This window comes from Colossoma macropomum, unplaced genomic scaffold (assembly GCF_904425465.1).
Source record: "Colossoma macropomum unplaced genomic scaffold, Colossoma_macropomum, whole genome shotgun sequence".
Lineage (NCBI taxonomy): Eukaryota > Metazoa > Chordata > Actinopteri > Characiformes > Serrasalmidae > Colossoma > Colossoma macropomum.
The window spans coordinates 27,250,433-27,268,899 of record NW_023494791.1 but is presented as its reverse complement, the minus strand read 5'-3'; the positions used below and the strand labels follow the sequence as shown (position 1 = coordinate 27,268,899).

At 39.7% G+C, this 18,467-nt stretch overlaps 1 protein-coding gene across 12 annotated transcripts in view; it reads left to right on the top strand.

Moving 5' to 3' along the window:
- Nucleotides 1-18,467, top strand: part of lyst (lysosomal trafficking regulator) — a 156,973-nt gene that overhangs the window by 120,778 nt on the left and 17,728 nt on the right. For 8 of the 12 annotated variants that reach the window (XM_036574727.1, XM_036574718.1, XM_036574726.1 and 5 more), the window contains 8 exons: nt 3,985-4,161; nt 4,440-4,516; nt 4,657-4,845; nt 12,234-12,379; nt 12,516-12,606; nt 13,331-13,392; nt 13,506-13,561; nt 13,642-13,797. In XM_036574727.1, coding sequence (XP_036430620.1) covers nt 3,985-4,161; nt 4,440-4,516; nt 4,657-4,845; nt 12,234-12,379; nt 12,516-12,606; nt 13,331-13,392; nt 13,506-13,561; nt 13,642-13,797 — 954 coding nt within the window. The remainder of the gene's footprint in view (nt 1-3,984; nt 4,162-4,439; nt 4,517-4,656; nt 4,846-12,233; nt 12,380-12,515; nt 12,607-13,330; nt 13,393-13,505; nt 13,562-13,641; nt 13,798-18,467) is intronic. The other 4 variants (XM_036574725.1, XM_036574723.1, XM_036574720.1 and 1 more) reach the window with 3 other exon arrangements.

The window sequence follows — 18,467 nt, the reverse complement described above, 5'->3', positions numbered from 1 at the left end:
GTGACCACTGATGAAGGACTAGAGGACGACCAACACAAACTGTTCAGCAGCAGATGAGCTGTCGTCTCTGACTTTACATCTACAAGGTGGACTGACAAGGTCGGAGTGTCTAATAGAGTGAACAGTGAGTGGATACAGTGTTCAAAAACTCCAGCAGCACTGCTGTGTCTGATCCACTCGTACCAGCGCAACACACACTAACACACCACAACCACATCAGTGTTACTGCAGTGCTGAGAATGATCGGCCATCCAAATAGTATCTGCTCTGTGAAGGTCCATGGGGGTCCTGACAAATGAAGAACAGGGTAAAAGGAGGCTAACAAAGTATGCAGAGAAACAGATGGACTACAGTCTGTAATTGTAGAACTACATCTGTATAGTAAGTGGAGCTGATAAAATGGACAATGAACGTAGAAACAAGGAGGTGGTCATAATGTTACGCCTGATCAGTGTACGTAACACACAGGCGAAATGCATACTGTTGGGTGTTGAACCTGGCACAGGTTTTATACATCGGGTCCTCAGCCACATAAGTATTGCAGGAGCTTACATGTCATTTCTCATTTATTTGAGTCTGTTCTCTCTGTGCAAAACAGAGAGGAATAAGGATGTCTTTTATGGCATTTTGTTTTGGTGCTGTCAGTTAGTAGAGCTGAGAACATGAGTAAAGAGCTGTTTGTGGTGGTTCTGTTGTGTATTGTCAGCATCTGCCTGAACTCAGCCTGACATACAGTGAATAACCCACATAGATGTCTTCATGATCCATACCAGCTCCTGCAGTTTCCATAGCAGCAAGATCCTATCTCGCTCCTGCATTTTCTTTCCTGTTCTTTCTCTGTTCTTTATCTGCTTCTATTGTAGTTTCTCTTGGAAGCCTCAAATGAGGAAAGAAATTTCAAGTAACTTGGGTAAATGACAATTAGATTTAACAGTATTTTTTGCTCTTTATTTATAATCGCTGTTGTTGAAAGAAAACCTCTTATCTTCAAAATGATAACTTTACAGGGGAAGGAAAAACTTATTTTCAAGTCAATGGAACCAGACTTTTTGTCTTTTTTTAGACTTTTTTTTTACCAAGTCATTTTGGTGCATTTCATTTGTTCCATTCTTCATGAAATTTACACACAATATAAAGCATAACAGGCATTCAAATTATGTCAAAAACCGAAAAAGGACAAAAATGGAGATACAAGGTTTTCTTTCTTTCTTTCATCAGCGATATGATACTTGATATAATGGTATAACATGTACCCATACTTCAAGTTTAGGGTTTCCTTTTGCCTTTTTCCATTTTATAAACAGGGTTATACAAAGATATTTTGCACTTCAAGACTTCACAAAAAATGTCCTGTTCAAAGGATAAGGAAATTGTTTAATAGATAGCCTTAAACGTAAAGTAAATAAATAATACACAGTCGAGTCACATTAGTATGACCGCCAGCTAATATCCAAAGTAACCGCCGTGTGCAGCACAGACAGCAGCTTGACAGGCTGGGAGTGACTTAATAAGGTCCTGGTAGGTTGTCACAGGTATCTGGAGCCATGCTGACTGCAGTGCATCCCACAGCTGCTGGAGGGTGCGTGGGGGAGGAACGAACACAACCATCGTGGTGGTCCCACAGATGCTCAGTTGGGTTCAAGTCTGGGGAATTAGGGGGCCAGAGTAGTACTTGGAAGTTTTGGTCATGCTCTTCTAACCAATGTCGGATATTTCTAGCCATGTGATATGTTGCATTGTCTTGCTGGAAGATCCAATCCACCCCAGGGAAGACAATCAGCATGTATGGGTGTATGTGATCTGCAAGGATGGATTCATACCCAAATCGGCTGAGAGTGCCTTCCACATGGATGAGTGGGCTCGGAGGATGCCACGAAAACATTCAAAAGACCATAACGCTGCCACCACCAGCTTGTGTGCCATTGGAAGTAGAAAGTTGTCATAATAATGTGACTCAACATAATGTGACTTTTAACTAAATAATGGTAGGTGTTATATAACAAATGAGATGTGATATAAATGACAGAATAACATAACAGTACAGAACACGTGGCTGTGAGTCACGCTATGATACGCAAACTGGCAAGAAATAGTTCATCACAAATCAGCAGAGCTAAAGAAAAAAGCTAAAAAGAGTATACTTTAGCTGCTTGGTTGCAGTAGTTAGGTGATAACGACAGAGATGAAAATATTAGTTAAATATCCATTTGGTTTGTGTTGTCATTGACGTTAGGTGTAACGCTGATGCACAAAATCCTTCTATTTTGGTCTTACTGGATCTTGGTACAGCTTTTGATACCATTGGTCACAAGATTCTTTAACATCATTTGAATATTGGGCATCTCAGGCTCATTTTTAGAATGGTTAAATCATACTTAATGAATAGACAGTTATTGGTTTCACTGGGAAATCATTTATCAAAAAAACTTAACATTGCTGGTGGTGTCCCACAAGGTTAAATTTTAGGGTCTTTGCTTTTCTCTTATGTGATGTCATTAGGAAACATGATATCAATTTTCATGGCTATGTTGACACACAATTTTACATTTCCATTCCTTCTGAGGATCAAAACTGTTGACATGCTGATCAGATATGTGTCAGATATTTCTCAGTGGGTGTCACAAAATTTTCTACAGCTAAATCAAGAAAAAACTAATCCAAGGTACTAAACCACAGAGAAAAATGCTTTGTGAGAAGCTAGGTTCTTTAGCTCCATATACCTAGCTTGAAGTACAAAACTTGGGTGTAATCTCAGATTCTGAGCTCTGTTTTGTCCCACATGTAAACACAGTCACTAAAATAGCTTTTTATCATTTGAGGAATATTGCTAAATTCAGCCTTTATCCGTCCCAGAGTGAGGTGCAGTAACTTATTTATGCATCTGTTACCAGCATAATTGATTACTCTTCAAATTGATATTGATGCTTTTCTTACTGGGCTTCCAAAGAAATTGGTGCATCCTCAGCAACTCGTACAAAATGCAGCAGCACAGATCTCAACAAAAACAAAAAATTGGCTACATGTATCTGAATAGACTTCTGCTACTAGGTTTTAAAGCTGTAAATGACCTAGCACCCACTTACCTCACAGAATGTCGGTCTGTTTATGTTTCAACACATGATCTTAGATCTGCAAATTCCTTACATAAAACACAGTAAATGTGGAGAGGCCTCTTTCGGTTATTATGCTTCTAAATTGTGAAAGTCAATTCCACCTTCTATGAAAGAAGCTCAATGCATACTTTAAAAAACACTTGAACTTGCATCTCTTTAACTTAACGTTCAATTAAAATTTTACTTCTTTGTTTCTTTGGTAATTATCATTTTAATTGCATTGTCTTAAATGATTTTAAATTAATACTAATAGTTTCTTTTATTACTGTTAAACACTATCACCTGCCTGTAAAGCACTTTTAGCTGCTGAGTGTTCTGTAAAAAAAAAAAACATTGTTATTAAGACACATTTACTATTATTATTATTATTATTATTATTACATTCGCACAAGTATCTATCCCGCAAAGATATATTAAGTTTTGCTGCCAGTGAGAAAGAGGAGATTGTTTGCCTTTTTTGCTCGCATGGCATAGTATCTTTTAGCCAACATGGCAGTGCATCTTGCATTTTTCAGCCTCCAGAAAACCACTTATCTATTACTGACGTAGCTTATTGCCCCATCTCAAACTTTGTGCAGATGGGGCATGGCTCTATCACTGTAAAATGAAAAAAGTAAAAGTATTGTTTATTCATATCAGTAACACACATCAAGCTGTTAATTATTGTATCGGCCCTGAAATTCCATCTCAGTACAACCTGTTACCGTAATTCTTTATAGTTTGTGTATATTATTAGTATTTCGTATTTGTTGCTGCCCATTGACTGACATAGTCAGTGTTTACCACCTAGTGACTACCAGACCCAATTTTAAATTCTACTGTAATTTGTGAATATATAATGACAGTGCCCTTGAATTGAATTGTTCATTAGCATGGACCCAAGCTTGCTCTCTACCTGTATGAGATGCTACATGACCACAAAGACAGCCTCACTAAGGAAGAGCAGGCTGCTGCTAACACCTTTATGACTTCGCTGAAGCTATGCGGCCATCGCAGCATCCCACCTAATGCCCCGCCCAAGCCGGACCTACTCAAAGCTATCAAGGAGGTAGGCCTCTCTTTCAGTTCTGGTGATGTAAAGCTGTTATTTACAATTGTGACACTACATTTCATGTATCTCATGTCTGTACCAATACTAAATGGAGACGTTAAGGAAATCTACCAACCTAATCTCTGGCTTCCACATCTGTAATGTACAGCATATAGTTGATGACAACAGACAACTATTTCAAATGTTGTAATCAAAGCTGTTTACCTTGGGTACCATTCACATTTCATTGTCAGTTCAAATGTTTAACTGTTTTAATATTTCTTATCTCTTCAAAGGAACAACTCAAATATGAGTCAGAGGGAAGAACAAGCAAAGGGGCATGGGAAAAGAAATTGGCCAGTGCCCAGAAGATGTGAGAGTTCCTTCTTTAATAAAAATTTAAAAGCAATCTGTTCGGGTGAAAATTTACGTAAACAGATAAACAACATGTAAATGCTTGTGTTTATATCAGTAAACATACAATTCATATTTTAACACATGCTCTCTTTTCAGTTTAATGCAGAGGCTAGATGGTAAATCGAAGGACATTTCCAAGATCGCAGCAGACATCACTCAGAATGTGTCTCTGAGACAGGGCATGGAGAGGAAAAAAGTCATCCAGCACATCAGAGGCCTCTACAAAACTGACTTGAGTGCCAGCCGCCACTGGCAAGAGCTAGTACAACAGCTCACCCACGACCGGTCAGCACCTTATATGTTTCCAGCCCTTTCACTTGTTGTATGTGCTTATATAATGACATAGTAATGGGGTGTGCCAGGCCTGTTTAAAGCTCCTAAGGACTTATATAATGGTAGAACATTTCTCTAGAACCACAAACTCACACTTAACCTGTCTGCATACTTTAAATGACAAGAGAACTAAATGAAATCAAACTACCACTGAACACACTGTCGTAAATACACTTAAAAAGAACTCATTCACAGTCAGGGGGAGGTCTCAGAACAAATGACACGGTGATTAGAACTACTCACAGAGGAATGTTTCAAAACAAACAACAGGGTGATTAGGGCCAATCACAGTCAGGGAAGGGGATTCAGGGGCAGGTCTCAGAACAAATGACAGTGATTAGAACTAAATACCTCCAGGGAGATATTTCAGTTGCAGTTGTGGGAGTCTCAGAGCAGACAACAGTGATTAAGACCAATCACGTCAAGTCAAATCAAAGTTTATTTATATAGCGCTTTTTACAACAGATGTTGTCACAAAGCAGCTTTACAGAAAAAAACCGGGTCCGAGCCTCCAAGAGCAAGCCAGTGGCGACAGTGGCAAAGAAAAACTCCCTAAGAGCAAGAGGAAGAAACCTTGAGAGGAACCAAAACTCAAAAGGGGAACCCATCTTCCTCTGGTCAACACCGGATAGCAAACAGCATTAGTATAAAATATTTTAATACAAAACGGGGAAAACAGGCGGAGCAATGGTTAATTAGATTAGTTTTAGTTTATGCAGCAGCAGCATCATCATCAAGAGGGTCAGTTCATGAGGGTAAGGTTTGCACAGCGTTGTACAGCATGAAGCTCAATGGTGGTCAAACCGGTCCAGAAGGCTGGCGAGCAGTGGGCACCCGATCAAGGCAGAAGAAGCAACAGCATCAGACTGCACAGGATGGGGAGTTGTTCAACTCAGCGAAGAAAGGGAAAACACACAGAGAGTCCGTTCTGTAAAGAGTGACTGATCACAGATTACAGTATTAACAGAGTGCAGCACAGACTCCAGCAGGTCTAGTTATTGCAGCCTAACTAAAAGGGAGAAACCAGAAAGGTAATAGAGACATGAGGGCTCCCTGAGATGTCAGCGCCCCTCCGCTCCACCATCAGCAAACCTGAGTGAACGCGTGAGAGCAGCGGGGCGACAGCACCAACACTCCCAGTTTACCATAATACTCTATGTCCATGAACCCCCAGATCTGCACCTTTTATCTAACAGGGAAAACTAGTCACCAAAGGCTTGACTAAACAAGTAAGTTTTTAGCCTAGACTTATAGACTAAGGCTGTGTCTGAGTCCCGAACACTGACTGGAAGATTATTCCAAAGTTGGGCGGCTTTCCTGATGTTATTTTATTAATTGTAGGTACTAATAGTAAGCCAGGACCTTGTGATCTAAGTAGGCACGATGGTTCATAGTATGAGAGAAGTTCACTCAGGTACTGAGGGGTGAGTCCGTTTAGAGCTTTATATGTCAGTAAAAGAATCTTGTAATCGATGCAAAATTTTACTGGCAACCAGTGTAGGTTTGATAAAACTGGGTTGATATGGTCAACTTTCTGGTTCTTGTGAGGACTCTGGCTGCAGCGTTCTGGACTAACTGAAGCTTGTTAAGGCTTTTGCTGGAACATCCAGACAGCAGGGCATTACAGTAGTCTAGCCTTGAGGTAATAAATGCATGAACTAGCTTTTCTGCATCCTGTAGAGATAATGCATTTCTTAATTTAGCAATATTGCAGAGATACAGGGAGGCTATTCTAGTAATATCCGTTATATGTGCATCGAAGGACAGATTGGGATCTATCATGACACCAAGATTTTTTACAGATGAACCTGACACAACTGAGAAACTATTAAGTGTTAAATTAGACAGATTGTTTCTAGCAGCTTTTGGACCAAGAAGCAGAACCTCTGTTTTATCTGAGTTAAGTAGGAGAAAGTTACTCGATATCCAGTCTTTTATGTCTTCTATAAAGTCCTCAATTGTGCCGAGTTGAATTTTATCATCTGGTTTGCTTGATATAACTATGTAACTGTGTGTCATTGGCATAGCAGTGGAAATTGTTGCCGTGTTTACTGATAATGGTGCCCAGTGGTAGCACATACACTGTATTGCCAAAAGTATTCACTCTGCCTTCACATGCATATGAATTTGTGTGACATCCCATTCTTAATCCATAGGGTTTAATATGATGTCAGCCAACCCTTTGCAGCTATAACAGCTTCAACTCTTCTGGGAAGGATTTCCACAAGGTTTAGGAGTGTTTATAGTAATTTTTGACCATTCTTCCAGAAGCAAAATTGTGAGCTCAGATGCAGATGTTGGACGAGAAGGCCTGGCTCGCAGTCTCCGCTGTAATTCATCCCAAAGGTGTTCTATCGGGTTGAGGTCAGGACTCTGTGCAGACCAGTCAAGTTCTTCCACACCAAACTCGCTCATCCATGTATTTATGGACCTTGCTTTGTGCACTGGTGTGCAGTCATGTTGGAACAGGAAGGGGCCATCCCCAAACTGTTCCCACAAAGTTGGGAGCATGAAATTGTCCAAAATCTCTTGGTATGCTGAAGCATTGAGTTCCTTTCACTGGAACTAGGGCCAAGCCCAACTCCTGAAAAACAACCCCACACCATAACCCCCCCTCCACCAAACTTTACACTTGGCACAATGCAGTCAGACAAGTACTGTTCTCTTGGCAACCGCCAAACCCAGACTCGTCCATCGGATTGCCAGATGGACAAGTGTGATTCGTCACTCCAGAGAACACGTCTCTAGAGTCCAGTGGCGGTGTGCTTTACACCACTACATTCGACGCTTTGCATTGCGCTCGGTGATGTAAGGCTTGGATGCAGCTGCTCGGCCATGGAAACCCATTCCATGAAGCTCTCCACGCACTGTTCTTGAGCTAATCTGAAGGCCACATGAAGTTTGGAGGTCTATAGCAATTGACTCTGCAGAAAGTTGCCGACCTCTGCGCACTATGCGCCTCAGCATCCCCTGACCCCACTCTGTCATTTTACGTGGCCTACCACTTTGTGGCTGAGTTGCTGTTGTTCCCAGTCTCTTCCACTTTGTTATAATACCACTGACAGTTGACTGTGGAATAGTTAGTAGCGAGGAAATTTCACGACTGGACTTGTTGCACAGGTGGCATCCTATCACGGTACCACACTGGAATTCACTGAGCTCCTGAGAGCGACCCATTCTTTCACAAATGTTTGTAGAAGCAGTCTGCATGCCTAGGTGCTTGGTTTTATACACCTGTGGCCATGGAAGTGATTGGAACACCTGAATTCAATGATTTGGATGGGTGAGTGAATACTTTTGGCAATATAGTGTATAATGTGAATAATACAACCAGGAAAGAGCTGTTCCTGACAGAATAGGCTTGGTTATTTCTGGCAAAATTTCTTTGAGTAAACCGGTAGGAGTCTGATCTAACATACAAGTAAAAGATTTATCGGAGGAAACAATTTTAACTAGTTCATTATGTTGAAGTAAGGTAAACGATTCCAGCTTCTCTGCAGTAGTTACAATATTCTCAAGATCTAGACTGGCATTATAAGGCAGCAAGTTTGTGAAGTTTAACTGTGTGTTCTGAATTTTCTGCCTAATTTTTTCAATTTTATCACTAAAGAAATTCATATATATCATTGCTGCTATAGGCTAATGGCATCTTAGTTATTTTAGAAATTGTGCTAAATAATAATCTAGGATTATTCTTATTGTTTTCTATGTGAGAGGAGAGATAGGCTGAGCGTGCTGCACTAAGTGCTCTTCTATAGTCTATAAGGCTCTCCTTCTAGGCGGACTGGAACACTTCTAGTTTAGTCAGGTGCCATTTTTGCTTTAGTTTTCTGACAGTCTGTTTTAAAGCTCGAGTATGATCATTATACCATGGGGCCGCTTTTTCTGCCTTATTATTTTACTTTTTAATGGAGCCACATTATCTAGAGTAGATCGAAAAGTATCCTCTAAGCACTTGGTCTTAATATCTAATTTGGTAGGATTAGATGGACAGCTGACAGAAGCTGATAATTGTGGAAGGTTTCTGATAAAGCTACCAGCTGTGGAGGAAGTTATAGTCCACTTAACATGATAGCATGGTGATGAATGTACACTACCACTAAAGCGAATTTCATATGGAATTAGGTAATGATCTGAGACTGCTGTGCTCTGGGGGAGAATGGCTAAGTTATCTATGTTTACACCAAAAGTCAGAATTAAGTCTAAAGTGTGGCTGCAATAATGAGTGGGCCCCTTTATATTTTCAGTGAAACCTACAGAGTCTAAGATGGATATAAATGCCTCACTTAGTACATCTTCAGGTTTGTCAAAGTGGATATTAAAATCTCTTGGCAGCCTATAGATTGTAATTAGTGAAAAGGAATTCTTATTTGTTCCTCGATCACTTGCATTAAGAAAAAGAACTTCAAAAGAAGAGAATTTGTATCCTACTTTCTGGCTCACACCTAAAGCTTTAGCATGGATGGTTGCTATACCTCCACCCTCGGCGCTTAAACGAGGGCTATGCGCATAACTGTAGCTTGTGGGGGTGGCTTCATTTAGACTAAAGTATTCATCGGGTCGAATCCACGTTTCTGTGAGGCACAGAGCATCAAAATCATGATGCTTTTGTAGACGGTCGGTTTAGATTGTTTGTCTGCTGCCTTGCCTCGGCCCTGGTTTGTCAGCGACTAACTGTCCTACACTGATGGCTATCTGAGAGAGTACGAGCTATGCTACATGAAATGAGAGCAGCACCCTCCCGCGAGCTTTAATACCATCCCGACTCAAAAGACCAGGCTTTCCCTCAAAAGTAGACCGATTATCTACAAATCCCACATTGTTTTCTGAGCACCACTTGGACAACCAGCAGTTCAGTGACCGACATCTGACATCATCTGGGCTAATTTAAACACCTCTTTAATGTTATCTTTAGTTATTTCTGACTGCCACAGATGAACGTCATTAGTACCTACGTGAATGGCTATCCTCGAATATCTACGGCTAGCTAGCAGCTTCAGGTTCTCACTAATGTCTGGCGCCCTGGCTCACGGTATATAGTTAACTGCTACTGGCGCCCCTAAAGGAGAAGCTATTTTCACGTGCCATAAAATATATAATCTATATAAACACCTATAATCAGAGCGCTTTCAACAGGCGTCTCAGAGGGTGTCTCACTGAGTGGGGCAAACCTGTTGGACACGTGAATGGAAGATGAGTGGTGCTCGCGTGGGGTAGCTTTAGCTTTGCGGCTATGCCGCTGAGATGCCGCCCAATCGACGGCCTGTGAGGGCTCTGCTGCCGGAGTCGAGGGCGTGCTAGCTCTCCCTGAGGCACCCGGAGCTTCTAACAGCAAGTCTGAGTCCTGCTGACTAGCACTGCTGTTTCCTAACTTCCGGATGCACACCTCTAACTGTATAATCTTCTCCGTCAAGCACGAAACTAACTTACACTTCTCACACACAAAGCTAGTAACACTGCTGTCACTAGTGACAGAGAGAGAAGCATAACTAAACATGCTGCACTCAGAGCAAAGCAACAGCTCACGGTCTGCCATACTGATACTCACATTGTTTCATCAGCTGAATTGAGTCCTTTCCAGGGGTCTCGCGAATCCGATGAGAGAAGAGGTGACTTTCAAAGGTTGGTGGTTGTAATTGCGAGTAATATGCAACAGCGAAATGAAAATGTAAAAAGCTGCAAAAGACAAAATAGAGCCACAGTCAGGGGGGAGGTCTCAGAAGAAAGGACATGATTAGAACAAATCACAGTTGAGGGAGGTCTCAGAACGAACTATGTGGTGATAAGGACCAGTTGCAGTCAGGGGGTAGTCTCAGAACAAAAGATGTGTTGTTTAGGACCAATCGCAGTCAAAGGGAAGTCTAAGAGTAAACAACATGGTAATGAGGGTCAGTCACAGTCAGGCAGTGGTCTTAAAACAAACAACATGGTGATTAGGACTAGTTACAGTCTGGGGGAGGTCTTCTGAAAAATGACATCAATTAGGAGTTCTGTTAGCAGCCAGTGCACACCACACCATACAAAATCAAGGTGGATAACACCTCACACCCTCACACCCTTTGCATGCTACACTGGATAAACAGAGAAGCGCCTTCAGTGGCCAACTGTTACAGCTGTGCTGTGTTAAAGAGCGCCGTGTGAGATCTTTCTTACCCACTGCTATAAGGCTCTACAACGAGTCTCCTTACTGCAGAGATGGTACTGATCTCCTGCAGTCTGAACTGTGCTGAACCACATCACTGTATCTCCTCTCCAAATAATACACACTGTGCAATATATCATAACTACTACTGTAGTGACACTTTCACTATGCACTTTACACTGTAATATTGATGCAACCCCGAGTTAGTTATGTCTATAATATGTGCTTTTAGTTTACCTCATACCACTCAGTGCCTGCTGTTAATACAACAAATCTGTCTCATATGCCATGTAAATATGCAAATAGATATACTTTAATTTTATTTCTCTTGTACTTTAACTTATGTCTAAATTTATTTCTATTTTTCTGCATAGTATATGTAAGTTTATGTGCAATTATATGTCTTGCTACTGAAACACTGCAATTTCCCTTCAGGATCAATAAAGTTCTGTCTATCTATCTAAAATCAAACCACCGCATTGTGCAAGCAAAATGTCATTTTCCTTAGTATATAAAGCCTCTGCATAGGTTCTCATGAGGGGAAGGGCTTTTTGAATTTATTTCATTGCACTTATATTTTATCAATTATTTCAAAATTAGCCAAACTGCCTAAACTGGTGCATTTACAGAAATTGATGTGCACTGTCCCACACACAGTCTTTCAAACCATAGAAATGGTCTCTAGCCAGCCAGCTGATAGGGCAATGCTACAACCAAAGCTAAAAATATAAATAATAATATAAAAAAAATAATTTCTTAAATTTACTATACTGCTTCAGGCATATAGGTTACACTTCATGTTTGTGAATGAATGTAGACAAATGCGTCATTACTCACCTCATGCACAGCCATGTTTCTCTAAACATCAAAACTGACTCATTTCAGTAAGGGTAAACAATATATTTGGGGCTGTTATTATTGGCTGTTAAACAGGAAAATTAAATTTTATCAGTCTAATGTCTGACTTACAGCCAATAATTCTAACTAGTAATTTAACACCATATTTTTAACATCATATATGGATTATACTTAGTGAATTTAATAAAATGCAAAAAAGTGCATTACAACAAGTTGTAAATTACTGATTATTTTACCAGAAATTCCACTTCCGTGCATCTCTACATTTCAGTATCTGTGCATGTAACTCACAACAGCTTATAGCCCATCAATTTTATCAATATATGTAATGTATTCTCAGGGCAGTGTGGTATGACCAGTCATCTTACCCCACTTCATGGCAGTTGGATCCCACTGAGGGGCCCAACCGGGAGCGGAGACGGCTGCAGCGCTGCTACCTCACAATCCCCAATAAATACCTTCTCAAGGACCGGCACAAACCAGAGGGTGCGCTCCACTTCCACAACTTCCAAAACCTTAAGAGAGAGAGCAGTCTTTACTATTATCACTATTTAAAATATGTATATACAGTATTATTACAAGTATAGTGTGTGTGTGTATATATATATTCTTCTCAATTCAGCAGGCACCGTCAAGGCCCCACTGGCCTTTTTGTTTGAAGACAAAACCCATTCCTCCACTGTGAAGGATAAAGCCACAAGTGAGCCCATCAGGTACCAAGACCTTATAACTCTTGAGTACCAGTTTATGAAGTGTTTGTGGTTTTGGTACTAATAACAAAGCTAAATTGTATAATGCATCAAGTAATGTTAGTATAAATTATATGTTTTTTGCTATTATATTCAGCTTAGAAATTAGTGTGTGTTTTTTGTTTGTTTTGTTTATTTTTTATTATATTTTTGCATAATTCAGTAGTTGAGAGTGTCATTAAGAATGGTTTAATGTAAAATGGTTCATTTTAGAGAATCTCACCAACTTCTTTGCGATGATAGTAATGGGAACAAGGGTTTGCAATGTCTGCACTACAAATATGGTCGTTTTATTTACCATCCAAAACACCCAGTAAACCTACAAAAAACAATGCTATTTTGCTGTATATTGTATCTCCCCACCATGAATGTGTTTTAAAAAGTAGGCCAAAACTTTATCTCAGAACTCTCACTCAGAATCAAATAATGTCTCAGGCATCAGGCAGCGTATTCATAAATAGTAAATGCTTTAAGACATCTGGTTCCTATCCTCACTACTGTGAACTATTCTGACTCAGCAAATTTCTCTAGAATGCTGAATTTCACAATAAACCGCTCTGAATGACTTTATTTACATCCTAATGATTTAATTTTGCAGAACATTTTTTAAAAAATCAGTGGAATTTAGTTTAACTGTTTAGGCATTCTTGAGACCTGCTGTCTTTTTCTGCTGTGTCTTTCTCTTTAGGTTTACACGGCGGTGCGTAAGTGTAGCACCCTCTAGAGAAACTGTAGGAGAACTGCTGCTGGGTAAGACTGTTCAAATAAAAGAACAGATGTAAATATTGCTGTTTTAGCTGATACATAGTATTGTCAACAGTGATTCAAAGAGTTTCAAATATTCTTGTGTTTTGTGTCTGTAGGAAAATCAGGGATGTACTTTGTGGAGGACAATGCAGCTGAGGCCAGTGACACTCAGGTTAGCTCAGTAGCAATTTGTGAGAATGTTTAAATGTCTATATGACTGGCTCAAGCAGAAAAGCCTTTTTGTTTTTTTAGCAGATGCCTCATGGAGAGACAGAACCTGCCTCCTTCTGCTGGACGTATGAGGAGATAAAGGAGGTGCACAAGCGCTGGTGGCAGCTCAGAGACAACGCTGTGGAAATTTTCCTCACTAACGGTCGAACCCTGCTTCTGGCCTTTGACACCACAAAGGTAACATCTACTCTTTGACTATCTGATCAGAACATCATATAACATGTATGTGGGGGTTCAATGATTCTGTGTAATGTTCTTTGATAATTTCTTGTATTACAAATGAGTTCAATATCTAACAAGTACGGATACATAATTTTTAGTACTTGTACTGAATAACCTACTTAGTATGCTGTAAGGCCTGCACATGTTAATGAAAGACTTAACACAAATACTACAAGAAGTTGGAGTAACCTAATCTGAAAAATGCAATTCAGTTTAGACTTCTCAACTCTTCTTAAATGTTCAGTCAATGTGGTCTTCTTGAGTAAAACCCACATAATTCCTATCGGCTCTTGGTACCACGTATTTGCATATTGAGCATGTCTTTCCATCTTGTTTACTTTACCGTCTGAGTGTTATTCCCCTCAGCCTACCTTCCCTTGGGGGTCTGCTTGTTTTCTAAACTTTTGGGATTCATCTCGATCTGTACTGATTAAAAGAGCTGAATTACTAAGTTCCCACCTGATGATTGTGATTCTGTGATGGGTAAATGCTACAGAGACTACATCTGCTCTGTGGGCTAAACTGTCAGCATTAGGCAAGATGGTCCAGAGTAATAATTAGTTGGATAAGACATTGTTATCAATGGCTATTATTAATTTGTTTCTGCAATACAATATGAGTTTGTTACAATAATAGCCTATTTTAGCCTAGAAGTGAACTTTTAATTTTAATTTAAAATTACTTAATTGTCTTGAGTGGGCTATGGAGCCGCATGCAGCTCTTTTACTGCCCTGTTGTGGCTCCACAGCAAAATTCGATGTTTAGGTTAAAACAAATTGCAGTAAAATAAAGCTCTGCTGAGCGTTCTAACACAGTTTTGATGTTCTTAAACCCTGGAGTTAGCCTATAACTGCTAATTTACCAACCTTTAAGTGCTGTCATGTGGACCTGAAGATTAGCAGCAGGCAGACTGCTGGTCACCACATCAACACAGACAAGAATCTTGCGTAGTTAGTAGCTAATGAAAAGGCAAAGAGAAAGATTTAAGACGAACATCGATAATTTGGAGCCGAACTGACTTTTTTGCGTTTATATACACTCAGCTGGTTTTCTGACTCTTTTAATCTGCAACGAGAAACTGTCAAACACAAAAGCTGAATTCAAAAGCTAACAAGAAGCTGAATTCAGAATTTTCCCATTCCACTTTAAATGGTGCAGCAGTTACATTCTGGCGCCATTCAAGGTGTAACGGGAAAATTCTAACAAGAATCTGGCAAATGAGAAGCTAATTCAGCCTCGTAAAAAGTCGAATGTTGAGAGACATTATACAAAAAAAAACTATGCTTTGTTTTGTGGAAAGGTTTTCTACTGGGGCAAAGTTGGTTTCATATTCGCATGTTCGGATTTCTTTCAATAGCTTTCGAAAGGTGCATGCAGAAGGCTTAATACTTATAAATTATCGTCATTGACATCCAAGACAAGCAGCTGCAACTTCGTTTAGATTGGAAAGGTTTGCCTTTTGAAAACCACAGACCACGTTGATTCCTATGGGCCGCTGCAACCCCTGCCAGAGCCAAGGGACCATTTACAAATTCCATTACACAATAAAAACGAAAGTAAAGACCGGCGTGCAAAAAGCACTTCACACTTATATATGAAATTATATGAAAATTCAGCCTTATGAGCCACAGTACTCCTTTTAGAAGTTGACAAATGATGAGAAGTTTTAGAAAAGAGTTGTATTTGTAACTATGCAAACAAAACACAAACACTAACAACAAAAACAAAACACTCCAATATATGGCATCAGTTGTAATTACAGCAGTTGGACTAAATTGCCTGAATCATTAGTCAATTAAGTCATACTACACCTCTCATATAGGTAATTTTGACCTCTGCTGAATTTTGGTGATAGGTTTTTGTGAAACAAGAGCTTACAAACGGTTCATGATATCGCTCAAAAACAAGTTATATTTCATCAAGTCCAATCCACATGATATACTACACCCCTTATAAAGATAACTTTAATCTCCATTGGCCTGTGGTGGTACTGTTTTAGGAAATAATTTCAATAGCTTTTGAACATTTGGTAATATCACTCCAAAACAAGTTGTGTCTAAGCAAATGCAACCCACATGATATACTACACCCCTTATAAAGATATCTTTAACCTCTGCTGGCCTGTGGTGGTAGTTTTTTGTACAATAAGTTCAGTAGCATTTGAATGTTTGGCAATATCACTCCAAAACAAGATGTATTTGATCAAGTGCAACCCACATCACATGCTACACCTCTCATATAGATAACATTGACCTCTCCTGGCCTATGGTGAAACAAGAGCTTTCAGACAGTTCATGATATCACTCAAAAACAAGTTATATTTCAAGTCCAACCCACATGACATACTGCAACTCTTATATAGTTAAGTTAAACCTCTGCTAAACCTTGGTGATAGGTTTTTATTAAATAATTTCAATAATTTCATAGCTTTTAAACATTCAGCGTTAGTTAGTAGTTAAAAAGCGACTATAGCTGAGCTTATATTATATTTTTAGCCTATACCAGTAGATTAGCACCTACTGATACATATTTACAGCCAAGACGGTAAAATGGACATAAAATGTTGTGGCTCTCAAGGTGGTTTGATTTTTATTGAAAGGACAAAATGGCTCATCTTAACATTTGGGTTGCCAACCCCTGGAATAGATCATCATGTACGGACAAAGGTTAGGAATTATATACCCAAACTGTACAAAAACACTCTGTTCATGCTACTTAAAACGCAGACCTCTACAGACAGCTCGGTCCATTAACCATTTCAGATGAAGCCGTTTCAGTCAGAACAACACTCTAAGAAGTGCTGCTAACGCTGAGGACTGAAGCTAAATCAGGCAGTGTACACAGTAGGATAATACGCTGTCTCTATAGCCTATTTTACAACAAAATCAGTAAAGTTAGCATAGACTGACTTTGGTAGCACATGACGAGTTTTTCACTGCCTCCATTTAGCTAGCCTACGTGTCTCCTGGTGGGAATATGCCAAGGCGGAATATTTGAAGTGACCAGTGACTTTGTATCCGACCATCACAGAATCGAGAAACACTTCTCAGAGCCTTCTTCACTGCATTTGTTTATTAAGTGTGGGAGTGTACACTCGGCTTACTTCACACGGTATCAGCGGGTATCAGAATGTTGGTATCAGTGTATTTTTATTAGTACAAGTATGAGTAAATGAGCACAGTATTGGCCCTATACCAGAATCTGTATAGATGCACCCCTAGTTTAACCCATCCATTATTCAAGTGAGCAAAAATATTAAAAAGTGTGATTGACAGGTGTTTCTTATCTCTTATTAAGTATACTCTGTTACATTGATTAAACAATTAATAGCTTGAATGTCTGCTCCTGGTTTGAACCTTGGTTCACTGGTGTACTAACAACCAGGCATTAAACTGGTCGACCAAGGAAAACAACAGCAGTTGATTACAGAAACATTGTGAGAGCTGTGAAGAAAAACCCAAAAGCAGTCCGTGACGTCAGCAACAACCTCCGCAAGGCAGAGATGAAAGTATCCAAATCCACCCTTTGAAGCAGAAATGTAGGGGCCATAATACAAGATGCAGATCACTCAACAGCAGTAGGAATTGGAAGGCAAGACTGCAATTCACAAAGAATTACAGAAATGAGCCACAAAAGTTGGAGTTTTAGTCTCTACCGAAGTGTGGAGAAAGAAAGGATCTGCTCCTGATCCAAAACGTACAAGCTCATCGGTCAAGAATGGAGGAGGTAGTGTCATGGTTTGGGCTTACATGGCTGCTTCTGGAATACTCACTAATCTGTATTGATGATGTAACTCATGATGGTAGCAGCAGAATGAATTCTGAAAATTCAGTCTACAGAAACGTTATGTCTGCCAAATTACAGACAAATGAATCCAATCTAAATATCAGGAAATAAAACCTGAAACTCTGATACGTCATCTTTATTCATCTCAAAAAACAAATGTCTTCAGTGAATAGCAGAAAGTAAATAATTAGGCTGAATTTGGTTACCCTTTTCACTGTGGTACCGAGCATGTCGAGGCAGAACCTATGGCGCAAAGCATTGATTGGGCAAATGCTATGTCATAGAATTTCCACACCAAGTCACTGGAGTGGATGACCATTATTTAAAAAAATAAAAGAATCCGTAGCTAGCCAGAATTGCTGTCTGTCACCCTCACATAAAACAAAATGCAGAGTAAAAGGTAAATCAGAGCTTGAAGGTCCTCCATTGTTTCTGCTGTTTATGTGTTTTCTAGTAATCCTAGATATATGTGAGAAATTACGTTAAAGAGAACTTCGCCTACTGTCACAATTCTGTTAAGCAATGGGAATCAGACAAAGGCACTTGATCAGAGTAAGGATAATTTTGAGTTTGGGTTTGTAACCAGACTGCCAGACTGTGCTGTACTGTACTGGCTGGAGAGAAAACAGCAAAAGAAACATAGAAGTGTGCAAACAGCTGGGCTTCCACCAGGACTACCATGCATGATGTGAAGGGTCAAAAATGAATTTCATTATCGTGTTGATGTGTTAACTTTGACAGCCCTAGGTAAGAAATGTTTTCAGTTCTCAAACTACAACTATGATGTTTTTTTTTTTGTTTGTTTGTTTTTTGGACACTAAGCGCTTCAATTATAAATT